Here is a 20028-nt window from a genome sequence, read left to right as displayed (position 1 = left end):
TTCAAAATTCTATGAACAGACAGGTTCTTTTTAAATGCCATGAACTTATTCCTCTGATGTCATGAGTTTCTGCATGCAGAGTACTGGTGCCAGAATTGATGATGAAGAATAGGTATCCGAGAATACCTTTTTGTTGAGCTACATGAGGTGATTAGACTTTTTGATAGCACAATCCAGGCCAAGAAAAGGTGTCCAAGAATACCTTTTCGTTAAGCTACATGAAGTGATTAGGCAAGCCTATTCTTCATCATCAATTCTGGCACCAGTACTCTGCATGCAGAAGCTCATGACATCAGAGGAATAAGTTCATGGCATTTAAAAATAACCTGTCTGTTCATAGAATTTTGAATGTTGGTTCCTAGCTACATCAGACCACTTTCACTTTCTTCTACTAGAAGGATATTGCTCAAAGGTCCTTGGACACTTTTTTTTTTTTCCTTGGGTTGGGTGGTGGCTGATTAACAAGTGTTGCTCATCCAGTGGCCCTGGTGGAACAGTTTGTATCCTGCCTTAGGTGATAATGTGGAGGAGGGAGTGACTGAGATGACTGGTCTCTTTTCTTTCCTTTTTCTCCTTTCTTCAGTGCCTATGGGTAGTTTGAAGAATAGACACATCATGCACTAGAACTGGCTTGATGCAGGTGAGCGTTGCAGTCATACTGTTACAGCACTTCTTGTGTTCCGTACAAATACAAATCTGCGTCTCAGTAGCTTCAACTCCTTTCTCCGGCAAAGGGAGTGAGGAGTGGTGACAAACCTGTTTCATGTGGTTGATATGGTTTGTTGCTTGAACAGATATACGTAGTTCTCTTTGACTTCCATATATGCAATGAATCAGGAATTTTTACATTGTATTTAAACCCAGTGAACTGAGTGTTAGATATCCACATGACTAACATCTCAAAGGCTTAGGTCCTCTTCTTTAGAATTCTCGTTTCTAAAAAGAATGATCAGGTGTGCTGACCAACTAGTTTAGGATTCTCATACTTCCCTCCAAGTGTGAGTCAAGCCTGATGTCAAGACTGAAGGTTTGTTCCGCTTATAAACAAATGACAAATTTATAATTAATTTGTATTTTTCATAGCTAACAAACGTGAGGTCTTAACATTGACTGCCCACCTCTAGCCACCCCTCTCATGTCTTATCCTGGGTTGGAAGAAATACTAATGCATCACTAGGCTCAAGCATGGTCTCTGATTCGCTTCCATCTCAGCTACATATCTGATGCCAGATGCCACAGATTCCTTCCATTTACAATTTTTTATTGTTCTAACCAGTTTCCAGCTGGTGCCAAGTAAATTTATCTTAATGTTAAGACCTCAGGCTTGTTGGCTATGAAAAATACACATTAAAAATTTTCCATTTTTAATCCTTTGGGCATCTTGAAAATGATGTAACCTGCATTATTGTTGAGTTTTTCATAAAAAAACTCAGAATTTTTACCATTCTACAATTTAGGAGGCATATTTCTTCCATTGGATTGGTGTCGTAACCCCAGAACATGCATCATAAACCAGGAAATAATTCTTTATAAATATATTTGAAGAGCGTCGTAAACTGAACTCGTCGTAACCCAGTGACTGACTGTAGTCTTTAATCTCTCTAGTTGCTTGCACTAGATAGTTTCTCCATCTATTATGTAATTGTATTGGTGTTGTACAGGCAGTCCCCGGTTATCAGTGATCCAGTTTTATGCCATAATGCCATCTAGGGGTTCTTCTTAAGACAGTTTTGCTTTAGAAAAATGGCCATCAGTCACTTGTGGCAGTTCATAGGAATGGACCTTCTTGGGGTGCTGAGAGTCATGCTTGTGGACCCTGCTGTTCAACAGCTACGTCTCACATATCTTTGGCACATGAAACCACTTGCAATTAGTGGCTGAGACTATCCAAAAATTCCTGTATGAGAGGCTTTTATCAAAATGCTGTTTAGATGACATTGAGGTGCCATCTGTAAGTCTATATCTTCTATGGTTGTTGGAGCCACTAAGGAACAGATTATTGACTTACTCGTCTATCTCTGCAAGCTTCCTTATACAAGACAATAGGTTTTATGCTAATGGGAATGTCATGCAAATTTAGAACAATTGCATTTTTCAAAAATATGCAAACCTGAAATATTTTATTAGCCCACCCTATAGCAGCCCTATATTTGTTCCTGATGTCTGAAGGAAAAGTTAGTGACAGCAAGCTACAAAATTAGTTGTACCCCATCTCTTGGCTCACCTTTTTACCTAGCTTCAGTAATTGGATGAGCTTTCTCTGAAGGTATATCCATATGAAAGACTTAAGGTTTGTATGTCTAGGAAAAATGCAAATTATTCTGAATTAGCAATATCATAATGTTGAGAGAAGTAGCTATGTGAGAAAGATATGTCCCATTGACTTTTATTATTCATAGTAACAAGAGATATATTTCTATAAACAACATTTAAGGGGGCCGGCCGGAACTCTTATATATGGGGGTATAGGGCGAAAAATGCTGTCATGAAAAAAATCATGGAGCTTCATATGGCAATTGAGAATACGTATAAGAAATATTTTGTCAAAATTCCTCTTACTTTCGTAGTTACAGGGTAATTAGTTAACATAACTCAATAAGCCTAAAACATTGATCTGTACAAGAAAATGCAATATTTCTTCTATTATCGTAAATTTTGATAATTATTGTCAAAGAAATTGGGAGAAATGGCATCTGTAGACATTTCCCGAGTCGAGAAGGGAGACTTCACTTCAGTCAGATACCAAGTCCAACCATCAGTGCGAGCACAAACTTCAAGTAGTCTATATGTTCGATTTCACCTCTGACATTCGCTTGCTTTTACGTATGTTTATGTATGTTTCGGCAAGAATTTCATCATGTCAATGTGGAAAAGACAAGGAAAACATCTCGCTAACATACAGATGAAGAAAAATTGCTCAAGTATTATTACAGAATATCATAATATATGCGTAGTTAGTGAAGAGAGAGGGGAGGGTTGCTTAGTAACGCCCCTGTCTTGCCTGACAGCACATGTCACACTGTGCCCAAGGCTACGATCTTTGAGCAAATAGATCTTCATTTATGATAAATAACAAAGTTTTGGTTTTTTAATACCCAAAATGGAATATGAAATTCATAATAATCATGATTTATTAAATTGTCTTTGTAAAAAGAGAGTACACCTTCGAGTTTCACCTCTGACATTCTCTTGCATTTACGTTTGTTTATCTTTGTTTCGGCAAGAATTTCATCATGCCAAAGAGGAAAATACAAGGAAAACATCTCGCTAACATACAGAAGAAGAAAATTCGCTGTAATAAGCTGAGTTAGTGAAGGGGAGAGAGGGAGTTGCGTAGGAAGGAGTACCCCATCTTGCCTCAAGCAGTGCCCCAGGCTAGGATATATGAGCAAAGGGATCATCATTTATGATTAAATTATGATAAATAAAATAATTTTGGTTTATTAATACACAAAAAAGAAATATACATTCATAATAATCATTATTTATTAACATTGTCTTTTTAGAAATACGAAGGAAAACTTTGAACGCCCGTATCTCAAAACTATACTTATTGACCTTCAAAATCTATCTTCTCACTTAGTTTTAAAGCTATAACATTGGAATTTGGTATATAACTCAAAAAGACATTATAGAACAATCAAATAGAGCCCTTTTTTTCCAATTTTTGTTTCGTCTTTTTTTTATAAATTTATTTCTCATGATTTATAGGGTTTATTTTTTTACCATATTGAAAAATTCATATCTGGCAAAAAAATGACTTTTAGAAAGAAAAACTCCTCATTCGATTGGAGGTCTACATCAGGTCTATATGGTAGTAATCCTAGGTCTTAATATTAAATATCAAGGGAGGAGATAGAATTTGAAAAATTTTTATTTTCGGGATAAATCGCCCTGGCGTCACAAAACCGAAGGTCAGAGGCGAAAATCATATGCGGTTTGGAGATGTCCCAAGTCACCTTTTCAAGTGGTATGAATATCAAAGTCATGTCCTTAACAAATGGCATTAGCCGGCCGGCCCCCTTAATATACTGTGCAGTAATTACAATGATTGTTTTACTTCAGAAAGTACGTACATTTATAAGATTAAATTAATGAAGCATCCAGAAGTGAAAACTTTATGCATGAAAAGTCTTTCTATGAATTGTAGTATGCCTGAAATATCAGATGGCCTATATTTATTTAGGGTACAGGTAGATATTATTTATGAATAGATTTTATTGGGCTGTATGTTGCTGCATATTTTTGCAGCAGACTAGAAATGTTTAATTTTTTCCCGTTACAAACCTATCACTTTATGTTAGCAGTCATCTCCGGCCATATCCCAGAAAGAGAAGTCTTACTTCAACTTTTTGAACATTCATCTGGGTCCCTCAGTGCCCCTGATGCTGAAAGCTGCTCATTCTGTTTGTATAGTTTGAACCAGCTGCAGCTGGAATTGGCTGGAGGAAGAACATTGAAAGAATTTTAGAATAGAAAATGATATTATTCCTACACGTATACAAACCCTTGGCCTTTACATAAGAGATTTTACTTTTAGCACAAGCTGGAGCTGGCCATATAACTAAAAGCAAGGTAGATATTGGTTGGCTACTAATGTTAAGGGATTAATCCCCGCCATCCAGTGGGTACACATTCACTTTACCTTGGCTGCATCTGAGACAGACATGTTCTCATAGCAACTGACTAATATCTCCTCTTGGAGCAAGTGGCAGTGCAACAACAAGAAAATGCAATTGCCTAGGCCATTTTTCTCCGTCATAGAGGAAAAGTGGAAAGACAGATGTTGTTTTGTTGTTTATCATTAAGTTTGCATGGGCTCTTCCATACAGTATTTAACTCTACAAGAGATGTTAAGTAATAAACATAAATTTTTAGGAGTAAGGATTAAAGGAGGAAAAAGACAAAATTCTTAGTGTGAGAATAAGCAGTTATTTCGTCCAGTCTTAAGGGAAGACATGTCTTTAGAGGAGAACTGTGTGCTTTCAGCATTGTATTTAATGCCATTTTGCCAGTGTTTGCCCCCCTATGGAGGAGTGTAGAATGCAAGTGAAAAAAAAACACATGCATAATATAAATTTTAATCACCAGGGACACTCAAAGACTCAGTTGCACACTCAGAAAGGTTCATCCTCTGGAATGTGTCTGGAGATGTCTGTAATTGTAGATAAGGCTGTTGTAAAATAATGGTTGTATGTTGGAGAACAGCTACAGAATTCAGTTTGGATTACTATCTATGTATTACTAAATATCAGCAAGTCATGACAGATAGATTTGACTTCAAAATATTTCACGTAGCATTGATGATAAATCACTACTTTAGTCTGAATAGTTTTCTTTGTAGTTACTGTTCACTTATTCAGAACCAAGATAATATGAAAGGTAGGTTATAAGGGCTAGTACAGTGGTACCTCGAGATACGAAATTAATCCGTTCCGAGACGGCCTTCGTATCAAGAGTTTTTCGTATCTTGGAACACATTTTACATGTAAAATGGCTAATCCGTTCCAAGCCCTCCAAAAACACCCCAGTAAATTATATTTCCAGGCCTAAAACACATGTTCTAGGGTTACGACGGAAGAAATTACTCCAAAAAGGCAAAATACTGTACATACTTGAGTAATATTCAACTGCATGTAATGTTCAACCCCATTTTTACTGCATATATTAGGACTTTAGCATATGTCCCTTAGCAATAAGCCTAGCCTATGTTAGCGGTTGCTACTGTAGCCTAGTCTATGATTCTGACATCTAAACCTAAGAGCTAAAAGCTTAGAATATGCCAATAAAATGTATAAATAATCAGTATGTACTCATTTCAAATAATTATTAATTAATCATTAACTATAATACACAAACAAACAAAAAACAAACCTTCCAATCGATTGTTTACATTCTCAGCTCTTACGCGTCTTACGAGTATCGAACGAGCGCCAAGCAATCATTTTTCCTAGCACACAGTAAGCCATAAATTGTCATTATTATCTCTCTTCAACTAATGAAACCACCAAACAGTATAATAACCATTCATTTCTATTCTTTATTCTATCTTTACCTAACGGAGATACCGAGTTACTGACAGCTATAATGAAACATACGCAATACGTATACGTAACGTAATAATAAAACAGAAGAAGAATTCTAAAAAATGCGTATTTGTTGGCAGTCTGATTTATTTTATATTTTATGATATCTAATTCACATTTTTTTTATTAAATGTATTGCATGTACTCATTTCAAATAATTATTAAGTAACCATTAACTATAATAAACAAACAAAAAAAAGCTTCCAAACGTCTGTTCACATCTAGCACTTACGAGTATCGAACGATCGCCAAGCAATCACTTTTACACAGTAAGCCATAAATTTTCATTATCTCTCTTCAACTACTGAAACTACCAAACAGTATAATAACCATTCATTTCTATTCTTTATTCTATCTTTATCTAATGTTCTTTTTTTTATTAAATGTATTGCATGAATACTAAGTTTTTCAATTTACAGCAACCTTTTACCAATAGAATACTTAAAGCACAAGGGGTAGATGCTGACCAATAGGAGAGCAGGACCTTATGGGGTGACTAGCATCAGGAACCAATGGGAGAGCGGGAGGATGGTGGCGAGTTAACTCAGTTGGCGGCGCGGGAGTTTTAAAATTGTTCTCGGTGGTCCGGGCAAATCTCGGGACTTTATAGCAACAACCTTTCGTATCTTGAAAACTTATCGTATGTAGAGCAGTAAAATTTTTCGTATTGGCTTTCGTAACTTGGATTTTTCGTAAGTTGAGCCTTTCGTATCTCGAGGTACTACTGTATATGTAAGTAGGAGTTTAGATCATATTTCATATTATAGACAATACACACAGTACTTTATTAAAATTTCCTTGGAAGTCATTTCCAGGTAGATTTTCATTTTTTTCTGCAGCTTAAAGTGAATACACTGTATTTACATCAGCAAAATTCATTTCTCCTTCTTAGTTACATATTTATCTCTTGATATAGGTTGGAAGATGTTATCGTCAACACAGTTGTAGTGGTCATACAGTTTGTTGTCAGTGACTGGATGTACAATGGTACCATGGCCCAATGTTGCTCCCAAAAAACTGAAAGTTCCATAGCTAATGATGTGATGGTCACCTAGTGACAGAACAGCCAAGTCTATTATTGGATCCTTTTTTGTGCCTAGAATATAAAAAAATAATTGTTAGTATGTATTGAGAAAGTTTTTAGAAGGCTGTAAGAGCTTTTGTAGAGTGTAATTAGATTACAAAACTTATAAAGTATCATTAATGATTATGGACTCAAGTTTTCCTGCTGAGTTTGTTTTCCTTATGTTAACATATCAACATAGTAATCACACATTCCTAGATTGTTCTCTAGAAATTTTAAAATTTTTTTATGAAAAAAAAAATTTGTTAAGTTATTTTGGATACAGTAATAATGTGTCCCAAATTTTAAAACAAATCAATACATTTTGATTGACTCTTAAAAAGATATATGAAAATTCTTGACAAATAAGTAACTACACCAGTTAAGCCAGCTTCTTAGGGGAAAGGGTTCAATGTTGAGATCAGGAGGATAATTATCTAGACAATACCAAAATAAAAAATGATGGGACTGAGCTTTCAATTTTATAGTTATAACTGGTGCTTCTGTTTATGATATTCCATCTCGAGTGCTGTTGGAGTTATGATTTTGTCATATCCCATAAAAAGAGTTTCTTCTTTCTGTTTTTAAATCATAATCAATATATTTAGAGCTATAATGTCATGTCTGCAGTTAAGGTAATACAAAATAGTATGTGACTAAAAAAGTTATTACTGTCCCAGAATCCAAAGAGTGCTGTTAAATAAGTTGAGTTATTGCTCTGAAGGTTGCATTGTATAGCACATCAAGCATTCATTTCATAAATTGCCAGATGGTTCTACTGGATATGTTGAAATAAGCTGGATACCTGCTCATGTTTAGCATGAGAAGAAATGAACAGTCAAAGCTAAATTGATTCTGGTTAGGACAAACAGAATATTTAGTTCAGTAAAATCAGTGGTATCTGACAATGAGGAGGACCCCAACAGGAACTCCTTTTCATCTCTGGACCCATCTCTGTGACCTTAGGTTTTGTATTCCTGCCCTCACCTTAGCAGTCTGGCCTCATTGTAGCTACCTCCTGTGGAATCAGTGTATCTTGCTCCTGCCATTTGTTTTTGGCCTTCCAATGCCTGTAACTTCCTGGACTCCCCAGCTTTCTTGACAACAGTTTTTCTGCCTGATATGCGACTTTGTAGTGGTGTCTTTCACAGTTTCAGCTCCTTCTGACATACGCAATCCCTAAGTAAGGGTATCTTATGGGCCATGACATGGGTTTCCTTCTCCCATATATCTTCTGTGATGGTTCATAAGTTTCATGGGAAGACTTTTCATTCCTTGTGTCTCAGGTTCTTTGCACCATTTCTGCCTCTTGATTCCTGCCCCATTCAAGTTGGACTGCATGTTGTAGTGATCCTGCACCCCACCATTTCCTTAGTCCATGCTGGCTTCTATATGTTAATTCTGTGGATTCCTTCCTCTCCTTGGCTCTTATCCGGGATATTCTTTGCTCTGTCTCTTGTTGTCTTTCAGCCCCTTGCTCTTTCTGCCCACCTGTCCCTTGCCTTTATGGCCTTGCCCCTAACTCATTCCAGAATCTTTAATCTGATAGGGTATCAATTGGACATCTCTTGTATTTCTGTGGTATCAATAAGAAGTTCAGAGAAGAGTACACCGTATGAAGATCCAAGAATCAGTAACTCTGTGATTAGTCCTTTGAGGTCTTGTTTAAGGTATTTTTTAATTCCCATTGTAGCTGTCTTTCTTGGCTGGTGTTCGGGCTTCTGCCCTCTAATTGTTTTTGCAGTTTTGGTCCTTTAGGCTTATCAGCTTTTGCCATCCCAACAGTTCTTAAACTGCACCTTTTATGCAAGAGAACCAAGGTGGTCATACAGGCATTTGTTTGCTACGGGTTCTTTCTTGCATCTGTCAACCTGAGAGACATGTTCTTTCATGTCTCCTTTCAACTACTTTCCAGGAATCACCTTTGCTCTTTTTTGTGGAGTCCAGAGCAGGGTCAGATTCACTGCACATGTGTACTAAAGATTTTTACTTCTACAAATATACTAAATTACACTTGTTGTTTTGGGGTCTTACTACACAAGCTTGAACCTTCTGCAGGTGCCATAAGTTTTCCAATAAGGATGGTCCCTTTCCTTAGACATCTACAACCAGGTTACAGATTCAATCTGGTTTAAGATTCATTTCTGAGTCATTGATCATTGGGATTCCTCCTTGCAGACCTTCTTATGGGAACATGTAATGTGTTAATCACATAACTGTATTAGTGGTTCATTTCAGTATTTTTCTTATTTACATTTGTATTGTAATAAATAGTAGTGTATTAAATGTTATCTCTCTCTCTCTCTCTTTTCATTATACTTAAAATAATGTAATAACTTTCTGAAAACTATTATTAATCACTTTATATACACTAGTGTTTGACTGTATGTCAGGTGAGATTGGATTGAGTAAACCTAATCCCATGGTTTCTCCCTGGAGCTTGCTAATACTAGCTAGTCATCGAGGTACCTTAACGGGCGAATCCCTTGAGCATGAGTCCATTTTGATATGAGGGCAAAGACCGTAATGAACACCTGATGGGATGTGGTCAGCCCGAAGCGCAGGACCTTGAACTGAAAGATCTGCTCTCCCAGAGTGAAGTGAAGAAACTTTCTGGATGAAGGGTGAATAGGGATCTGGAAGTAAGCATACTTTAAGTCTATCGACAGCAAGAAGTTGTTGTCCCTTATCACTGCCAACACTGTTAGGGACATCTCCATCTTGAACCTTGTCTTCCTAACAAAATGATTCAAGGTGGAAAGATTGATCACTGGTCTCCAATCGCCTGTTGCTTTGGTTACCAGGAAAATCCAACTGTAAAAACCTGGAGAAGGATGCTTTAGTGCTTCTTCTATTGCACCCTTGTTCAGCATTTTCAACACTTCCTCCCGAAGAGCCATGAACTAATGAGTCATGGGAGTGAGTCCGATTGAGAAGGGGTCTGATCGAGAGGGAGGGAGGGAAGATGAATGGTAGTAAATATCCCACCCGCAGAACGTCTACTACCCATTTCTCCGCTCCATACCTTTACCACTTGGCCCACTGGCCCGCCAGGCATCCCCCTGCCCATGGCAACAGAAAGGGAGAGGCACCCACTCTATCGACGACTCCCTCTGCCCCTTCCCCTAGAGTCCCTACCAGGCTTGTAGGGGCATTGTTTCTTTGCCAGTCTTAACAGATGAAGATCTTCTCACCTGTTGCTGAGAAGGAGGAGGAGGGCATCTTGAATGCACCTCTGACTTCGATACTGCCTGATGTGCCAACCTGTCTTTCGTGTCTGCTCGTTGCTGGTCGATAGCATCTCCCAGTTCAGTCCTTGGAAACAGGAACTGCAACTTAAGCAGATCCCCATTTCTGAGAGATGACAAAGACTCGGAGTCCACTGAATTTGACACCTTGGACAGTGCTGCGTCTCTCCTGGCCGGGAGGTGATTGACCCACAGGTTGGAGCTAAGGTGTGTCAGGCAAGAAATTGTCTTAGCTCCAGACTGTAACAGTCTGTTGAGAGAGGAAGGACTCACTAAACCTCCCTCACTCCTACCTGAAGCAAGCTTGGCTATCGCAGTGAACCACAAGTCCAGCCAGGAAACCGTCTGGAAGATGGAAGCTGCAGTAGTCTCCATAGCTAAGAACTCTTGTGAAGAAAAGGAAGGGCCTTCAGCCCTAACCTATTCCAGAGTTAGGCCAGGTGTAAGACGGATCACATCCGGGTTAAGGTGACGGGGCATCAATTGAACTGTACTTATGGAATAGTATTTCCTATGCTGCGCAAGAGGAGGGAGAAGCTTAGATGACCTACTAGATCGCAGATAACCATCTTGGTCTGACACCAAAGCGTTTACATGTGGGATGAACTGAGCGTGACCCGACAAGGGGAGCTCAAAAGAAGTTCTGGAGTCCTGTTTAGCACCCACCAAGGCGTTTATACCCGTTGGGGTGATAGAAGATTGAGCTTGCGCCCTACCCTCAAGAATGTTGAGCTCACAAATAAAATCAGCAACCTCTGCGAATGACATAAACTCTTGGTTATCTCCCTCCTGCCCTGGCACAGGCAACCGATGACGTGAAGAAGACGGTTTGGCAGTATCCTCCTCCTTCTGTAAAACTGCTGATGAAGCTTCCCCAGGACGCCCAACATTTTGGACAATATTGGTTGGTGTGTAAGGTCTAAAACCGGAAGAGACTGAGACTGAAAGTTCTCGAAACTCATCTCGCAGTGACACTTGTACACGATCCTGACTCGAACAGCGTGCTGACTCGTGAGAAGCACCCCATACTTGATCACGTAAAGGATCACATACAGGTATGTCAGGTGAAACATGTACACAGTCGCGGAGGAAGCACGTACATGAACGTGAGGCAATTTGAGTACACGACCTTGAGACGCCAACCGAGCACGATCCTGAGATGAGGAACGTTGCTGAAGAGAGCTACCTGAAGGAGATGGATTCCTACAAATAAGGTCTCTTCCAGGAGAACGAGAAGCATCTCCATGGGCCACTGAAGCCTAACGTCTTTAACCCTCAGCCTCAGTCTTGCCGAGCAAAGTATCCTTAGACGAAACTTGAGTGATCTTCACATCTGCAGCCTTCGATGTTTTAATCGGTGCTTTATCGTCTTTGCGCCGATGAACTGGTTCGGGAACAGACAAAGAGGGATTGCCTCCGACCTTGTCAACACGTACTCGCAAGGAGGATTCACATTCACGAATGGAAGATGTTGTAACACACTTAATGCTTTTAACACTCACTGTCACGAACACTTACGTGAGAGGGAGAGACACGGCTGTGAAGGGAAGATGTAGATACATTACTCTCATGACATACTGGTGACACACTGTATCAAAGAGGAGGATGCCTTCTTTCCACTATCTCCTGCCAACCTCACGAAAGCGAACGTGAGAGGAAGAAACACGGCCTTGTGGGGCATGAGGAGAAACACTTTTTTCACTTGCAAGAACATGACGTGCATGGGAGAGACATGGGGTGTGAAGGAAAGAAGGAGATGCACTTTTTTCATTCGAAGACGACGAAACCACAAAGTCCTTGATCCACCAATGTCTTGACATGATGGCAAGGGGGGATGGTGTAGGAACAGAAGAAGGAGAGAAACTCCTCTCTCTACACGGTTTCTTGCTAGCAGGAGTAGAAGAGACCCTCTGTTTATGACTCTTCTTCTTCGTAGACACAGCAGAAATCCTCTCTCACAAAACTGATCCAGTCTCTTGTAGACTGCTTGAACTAAAGCCTTGGAAGGCTCAGCGAGAGAAGACGATGACAACATATTGGGAAAAGGTGATGTCACAGCTGGAGGATGAGCAGCCACCAGATCTGACGTCATAGGCTGAGATGACTCAGGGAGTGACATCATGACACCTCTAAGACTGGAGCTGGTCGATGGCCTCACTGGCGGAGTGATAAGATGCGACCCTGGGAGCGTTGATGATGACGATGGGGCTCCGCAAGGTGGCAGCACACGAGATCCAATGTAGAGGAGTCCAGGGGGAGGGGGAACTGCCATAAGGGCAGGGGGAGGGGTACGAGCCTCCAAGAAATGCGACAGCAGTCCATCCAAGGAAGGTGAACCCCGTAGCCCCAGCGACGCCCAAACACCCGCCATCTTGGATGACTGAATCTGAAAATAAGGCATTAGATGGCATAGCTCCTCCCTCTTGGGTATAAAGTGAGAACCCAAGGGAGAGGGGCTACATTAAACATAACATCATCTTGTAGAACTGCTGATACTTCCATCGACGAATCAATGGAAGAAAAAGAAGGAGACAGAGCCACACTTGCACTAGTCACAGGGGAGCAATCACAGGAGAGGGAGATGCCGAATCGTCCATCTGAGGAGAAGAAAAACCCTCCAAAGAAGTAAGAGTCGAAACTCTATAATGTTCCCTCTTTCTATAAAACACTCTCCATTGCGACTTAGGCCAGGAATGACATTCTGGACAAGGATTAGTAATTGTACAATTATTAGCACGGCACCTACTGCATGTTGTATGTGGGTCTGTGAAAACAGCAGCTAAAAACCTTGAGCAAGGAAAACCCCGAATACCTGGGCACATGCACGAGGCCGTGGAGACTCGGTAGAATCCATAATGCAGAAACACACACGCACAAACACACTGGAAAAAAAAAGAACATAGGCACAAGTCAACCGGCTTGGAAGGAGAGGAAAGCGATAGCGTCTACTCTCCAAGGTGGTAAAATAAAGACTAAATATGTCACGAGGCGGTCCGCGGTCTCTGACCAGCTATCACCTCGTACGCACAGGAGTTGCCAGATCTCACAGATTTCATGCTTACAATCTGTGATTCTTTTTAACCGGTTACCAGCTAGATTGGAAATATCCCATTGTTAAGACTTCAGGTTTGTTAGCTATGAAAAATACAAATTGATTAAAAAATTTATCATTTTTATATTCAGCTATGGATATCCAGCTGTCAGGGTGTCAAGCCTCAATTAAACTGTACGTATTACCTTCAAGCTCTGGATTTTTCCCAAGATCTTCAAACTCAGTATCTTTCTTATACCTTCAGTATATATATTACCTAAATAATGTGCCATTGGGACGTTTTGGCTTTAGCACACAGCCATTTTCGACTTAAAATAGAGGCAAAACACCAAAATATAAAATTTAATAGTAGTACTGGTAAAATTCAAATCAAAGAAAGGTCAGACTCTAGAGTAATTTTTTTAAAGTACGTTACCATAAAATAAACCCCTTACTCTTCACAAAACTCGTAACTTGAAACTAATACAATTTAGTGAATTACGATAGCCAACAAAACTAAGAAAAACAAACTCAAGAAAAGAGAAATACTTAAAGACCTCAAATAAAACACAGGACTAAGAAACAATAAAAAAAACACGCAAAAAGAACAATTACACAGTAGATAAATTAGCCTAATGACCGGAAAGCAAGAGCCTGTAGAAAATCAGTAGATTATGGATAACGGAGAAGACTGATCTTGGTTGAGTTGTGGCTGAAGTTTGTGAATATATATAAATTTTAAAATCCTTAAATTAGACAATTTTAAACAAGAATCTACTATTTTAAAATCCCTTATACATATTCACTAATTACTGTAAAGCAGTCCCCAGCTTACGACGGGTTCGGCTTATGACGTTCCAAGGTTACAACGCTTTTCAATTATATTTATCAGAAATTATTTCCAGGTTTACGACGCATGTTCCAGGGTTACGCCGCCTACAACGCTGATTTGGCAGAAGAAATATGACTCAAAAAATGCAAAATAATCAATATTTAAAGGTTTTTTTGCTGATAAAGGCAATAAGAATGCAGTTTACATAGTTTTTAATGCACCCAAAGCATTAAAAGTAAGATTTTCTTAGGATTTTTGATGATCCGGCTTACGACGATTTTCGGCTTACAACGCGTCTCCAGAACGGAGCCCACGTCGTAACCCTGGGACTGCCTGTATTTTCTTATCATTTTCATGACTAAATGCCCTTTTCTGATAAAGCTACTGAAATATACTCAGGTATAAGCATTTTTAGTTTTTTCTATTTTGTGTTTGAAGTATCAAAATAGGCAGTTCTAAGCATTTTTGGATGGGTTTTGAGGAGTCGCAGATTTTAGCTTTTTGGCGGGGGTTGTGGTACACATCCCCTGTGAATACCGGGGCTGACTATACCAGTATGCAGTAAATCAGGCAGTTTCTCTTTGAAAGGTATGAAACCATTTATTGTAAAATCATTGCTAAAAATGAATTTAAAAGTAATCTATGGATAAAATCTGTCAAAACAGTATTTCAAGTTACTTAATTGATTTACCATTGGTAAATCAATTAAGCAACTTGAGAGGGAATTTAAATACTGTTTTGATAGATTTTATCCACAAATTATTTTTAAATTCATTTTTATTAATGATTTTACAATAAAAAGTCTACTACCTTTCAAAGATAAACTGAATGATTTATTGTTTTCTGATATTGTTTATTATTATACATACCCCAACTGTCAAGTGGGGTATTTTGGTAATTCCATAAAAGCTCTCAAAACGAGATACTGCCTGCATGCAGAGATTAATGACAGGACAGATAGAGACTTATCAGTCAAGCAGCAGTCTTCCATCCTTGAAAACTGCAGTAGATGCAGTCAGGCAAGACTAAGTACTACTATTGTAAGGGATTTTAAAATTGTAGATTCTTGTTCAAAATTGTCTGATTTGAGGATTTTAGAATCGACAGGCAGCCACTGGTTAGCGGCAGCATCAGTTAACAGCTGTCCAGGTTTACAGCACTCGTTTAGCGACACTGTTAACTGGATTTTTGGCGCCGATCTCCGGTCTTAACAGTAGGATAAATCCTCTGGTGCCAGCTAGAAATCAGTTAGAAATAATAAAACACTGTAAATGAAAGGCATCTGTGTCATCTTGCATCCGATATTAGTTGAGGTGGAAGCGAGTCAGAGACCACATGTGAACCTAGTGACACATCAGTTTTTCTTCAGCATATACTATGACCCAGCCTTCCAGGATTCCCATATTCACACGTCCTCTAGTATAGATGCAACTTGCAATAGATGTGCTTCCTGGACTATTCCTATTGATTTGTCATCAGCTGTTTTATGTATTTGCTGCCCCATCTCTCTCAGGGGGAATATGGAATATTGCCCCTTCAGGGAGAGAGGGGACAGCCCCATCTTGTTTCTTTCTTAGGAAGTTGGTACGTAATTTGAAATATTGTTCGGAATATATTGAAACATTTACTTAATGTTTTACTATTTCTTATTCAGTGATATATTTACTGCCTTGCCACTTTGTAGGCTTTACTTTGGAGCTCCCTTTTTGTCATTTTTCATATTTCTCTTAAAACTTCTAGGTATTTCTGGGAACGTGGTAATGTTTTGGACTTTAAGATTTTGTGTGGTTCGGGATGTTCGAGACATTACAGGTTTGTGTTGCAGACAAGGGTTATGTGCGAGGATTCGTGTTACCTAACAAAGAAGCATTTGTGTTGGTCGTGACTGCTTGCCAAAGGCTATAGTGCGTTTACTTTTCTAAGATCGCTGTGGTGTGTCTTGTACAGATATCATACGTTGCCAATTTTCATGTTATGGTAATCATATTAGCTTCGTGGAGTCTATTGAAATCATTTTCATTTCTTGAAATATGGTTCTTTCTTTGCACAGATATATTGAATATATCTTATTTCATATATTCTTCATTAAAACCTCAGTTCCACTAATGAAAATGAAGATATGGCATATTTTTTCCCCGGCGATGCCAGATCTGAGTTTAGGGGACCTATGATTTTTAAGAGGATTTAAAATGTCATGGTCAATATCATTAAAGGATACTCGCACTCGATCACCCACTGTGAAAAGTATGGACAGCCCAGCCCAAGTGACTCCCATAAATGTCTTCACCCACCACCTGAGGCCAAGGAAATAGTCTATGATTTCGTGAAATACTTCATTTTATAAAAACATCATGAAGGTCCTGTAACATGTTTCAAAGGCTATCCAGAGAACATCTGAAGCAACAAAAGTCTCAGAAATGACTATTCGTAGACTTAACAAGGAAGCAAGAGAGGCGGGAAATATAGTGGAATCTCCAGTGTTTCAAAAAAGAAAAGGGAAAGTATGTCTGTGACTGACTTAGATGATTTTGATGAAAATGCTTCTAAGGGCATAATAGATCGATTGACTTATGAATTTATGCCTCAAGTCCAAACATGAGAGCCAACATGCCATTCAGTGTATCTATAATTATATAAAAAGAAAGAAGGAATAGCTAAATAGAATTGGGAATGAAAAAAAAAAGTTAACAGAGAAGAAGCAAACCCTTTCCCTCGACTTCCAAGGTCTGAAGCGAATCCTTCTAAGAAGGATTATATCTGTGGAAGCATTTAATAGGACTTATATACCCGTAGATATGACAACTCTGCCTTTTCTACCTGGCCCCACCCTAGCAATCTTAGAAAAGTAAATGCAGTATAGTCGGAATTTTCTGTCTTGTCTCTTTCCTGTTTTGGGGGAGGGTTGTGAGTCGTATGGCTCACTCCCTTCCAAGTGTTTTGGGTTATTTTGTTTGTCACTCAGGTTTTACAAAATGCTACTTTCCTGGCATGTTTATATTATGCAACTGCTGCTTAGAGATAACTCTGTGTTTTGTCTGTTGTTGATCTTTTGTCATACATAATATTGGGAAGTCAGACTTCACTCTCACTATAAGGCTGCCAAAGCGACACAGTGGATGATCAGATATCAGTACTATATTCATAACCATGTAAAGTGTAAGCTTATATATTAGTATATTATTTTAAAACTGCTTAAGTGCTACTAATTTGATTCTTACCTGCTACTGCCACATCACTGGTTTCAAGAACTTCTTGACACCACCCATGGTCATCACTTACAACAACAAATACTGGGTTATCTGTCCTGTTGTGAAAATAAAGAACAGTAATAAATTCATTGTAATTACAATGGTAGACCACTTTATATCTGTTTTAAATACAAGCTTTTAAATACAAACTTTTAAATAAAAGTCTTATTATTAAACAGAAAAATTTATTAAAAATGTATAAGGCTTACCTTAATCTATGTACCAGCAGATTTAGGCCCTAATAAAAAAATCGAGGGATGGATGGGGTGTGATGGATAGATCATTATTAGAAATGATGAGGCTGTGGAGAGATGTCATGTCCAGTGGCAGGAAAATGTATCCAGATAGATGTGATATGTGGTAATAAGGGATGAAGTATAGTTAAGAAGATATTATATAAGGACGTAGCCGGAAGAAGGCCAGAAGGAAATGCCAGACTAGTTTGAAGTTGGCAGAATGTGCACAAGAGTGGAAAGATGATGGTGATGGTTATGTGAACACAAAATTTTTATTTTTAAAAGAATTTTGATCAAATGGACAAGGTTCTTCCTTTGGATTTTAGATTAACTATTTGAACTGAAATTTATGGATAGATTTGTGTTTAAGGAGAGAACAGATTTTGACTTGAATATTGTTGCGCTATACTGAGTAAATGCTTTTGAAAACAGCAAAACTACTTTGGCACCAATATTTCATTCAACTTTTTATATTTGTTCTTACCTTTTCCTAAAGAAATTAAAAGCCCTTTGGAAATAGACTTCATCTAATTGAGTTAAATTATAGTGCTTCATCATATATCTTGTATAATCTCTCCTGCGCACATGAACAGTCACCAGAGTGGAATTATGCCATGATCTATTTTTATACTTTAGAGCTCTCTTTACGTTCCTTTTGGCCCTTTTCATCACATCATCTTGAAAGGTTAAGACTTCGCGAACTAAACTCCTGTGAGCAGTGATCACGTCTCTTGGACATGGGTGATGGAATATGTAGTAAGACTCATTTAGTAGATTCATATTGGCTCCCTTATCCCTTCTCTTAAAATGTTCCAAAGCTTCAGTGTGGAGCATGTTGTAAAGGTCATCATACATTATTCGCTTTGTATTCCTTGTGAAGCATTTGAAATCTTGAACAGGAAGTGAGATATTTTTGAAGAACAGACTTAAAGTTGATTTCATTCTTTCTGTTATTGAAACCTGAAAGAAGTACAGGATTTGCATTAAAACTTGGTAATTTAATGGTCACTTATAATAGAACAAGGTTTTTCATACAAGCTCTTTAATCATACACATATTCTTTTTCTGATTGATCTAAGGTTCCCCTATCTTTTGTCTGTTAAACAGAGGAAGAGAGTCTGTCTGCACAAGTGACATCTGGCTCCACAATTATTATACAACTATTAGGGCTTGTGCCTTGTATGATAAGGCGCCCTATGAGGTAATGTTAGACTAGCGATAATCTATACGCTAAGTCGGTTGGTATTGCACTTCCATCTTCAATGGAGTGTCTGGGGTTTTGTAGATCACTTACGAAGTCGGTATTATCTTTACGACGATGTGTTAAACTCATGTTCGGTGAGGTTCTTGTAGAAAACACTAAGTATAAAAATAGTATATTCTTCTGAAGTTTTACATGATGAAGATCAGGTATGATCGTACAAGTCTTCTATGACGATAGCTTGATCGCTTCTGCCAATGATGATGGCTAATCCTATTCCTCTACATGATAAAGCTTAGGTAAAGAGGTACAGGTCTTCTAATGACGATAGCTAACTCTGTTCTGCTTGTCTACCATCTCCGTTACAAGTTATGAAGAAGCAGACAGTAGTTCGAACATATGAACATACATACAATGACATAGTTTCATACGAACACACAATCAAATGAGACACGCTACAGATCACGTAGGCCGTTTGAATAATAGGTCGGGGTAGTTGTCTCAAGCAGGGAGCTTGGACTAATGTTTATAAACAATTGAATGACTACAGGTGACGGCATGTTATCTTAGCTTACATACTTATTGTATACGTCATCTTTAGCGTCTCTAGTCCTGATCACATTCCTGCAAGCAATCTGGTTGACCTCTTTAGTTTTATTCTTTTATATATATGGACTAACATTCCATATTTTTATTATGTAAACACTTACATTAGCTCGGTCAGCTACCAAAACCAACTACTGAATATTACTCAAACTTGACTTGCATTTGACTTATAGGAGTGTGATACAGACACTATGTGAATATATATATATATATATAAGTAAATAAAAATTCATGGTGTACATGAATTGATTCAAGTAATAAAAATATAAAACAATGATATTGGTAAATAATAGTTGATCACATGATATATAATGATACAGTTTTTCACTTCATCTCTTTAAGATACTTATGCTACAGAAAATACTAATGTACTCTGATAATTGCATAGAATGAAGATTAACATGATAAAAATCATATTTTAACTGATAAAAAATTTCATATATGAATTGATAAAAATTAGTAATGTTTATGCTAACT

General features: G+C 38.2%; 2 protein-coding genes across 2 annotated transcripts in view; one reads left to right on the top strand and one right to left on the bottom strand.

The window, feature by feature from the left end:
- LOC135205631 (aspartate--tRNA ligase, mitochondrial-like) overlaps positions 1–7021 on the top strand; it is a 160516-nt gene extending 153495 nt beyond the window's left edge. The window contains exon 14 of the mRNA XM_064236430.1: positions 7003–7021. The gene's annotated coding sequence lies outside the window, so the exon portion shown is untranslated. The remainder of the gene's footprint in view (positions 1–7002) is intronic.
- Positions 3710–20028, bottom strand: part of LOC135205632 (galactoside alpha-(1,2)-fucosyltransferase 2-like) — an 80041-nt gene continuing 63722 nt past the window's right edge. Inside the window, exons 3-5 of the mRNA XM_064236435.1 lie at positions 18229–18704; positions 17479–17564; positions 3710–7182 (exon numbers count right to left, since the gene is read on the bottom strand). Of these exons, the coding sequence (XP_064092505.1) occupies positions 6962–7182; positions 17479–17564; positions 18229–18704 (783 nt within the window). The 3' untranslated portion in view covers positions 3710–6961. The remainder of the gene's footprint in view (positions 7183–17478; positions 17565–18228; positions 18705–20028) is intronic.

The sequence above is a fragment of the Macrobrachium nipponense genome, chromosome 24, assembly GCF_015104395.2.
Source record: "Macrobrachium nipponense isolate FS-2020 chromosome 24, ASM1510439v2, whole genome shotgun sequence".
Lineage (NCBI taxonomy): Eukaryota > Metazoa > Arthropoda > Malacostraca > Decapoda > Palaemonidae > Macrobrachium > Macrobrachium nipponense.
The sequence above is the reverse complement of the archived record's forward strand: the minus strand, read 5'-3'. Positions and strand labels throughout refer to the sequence as shown.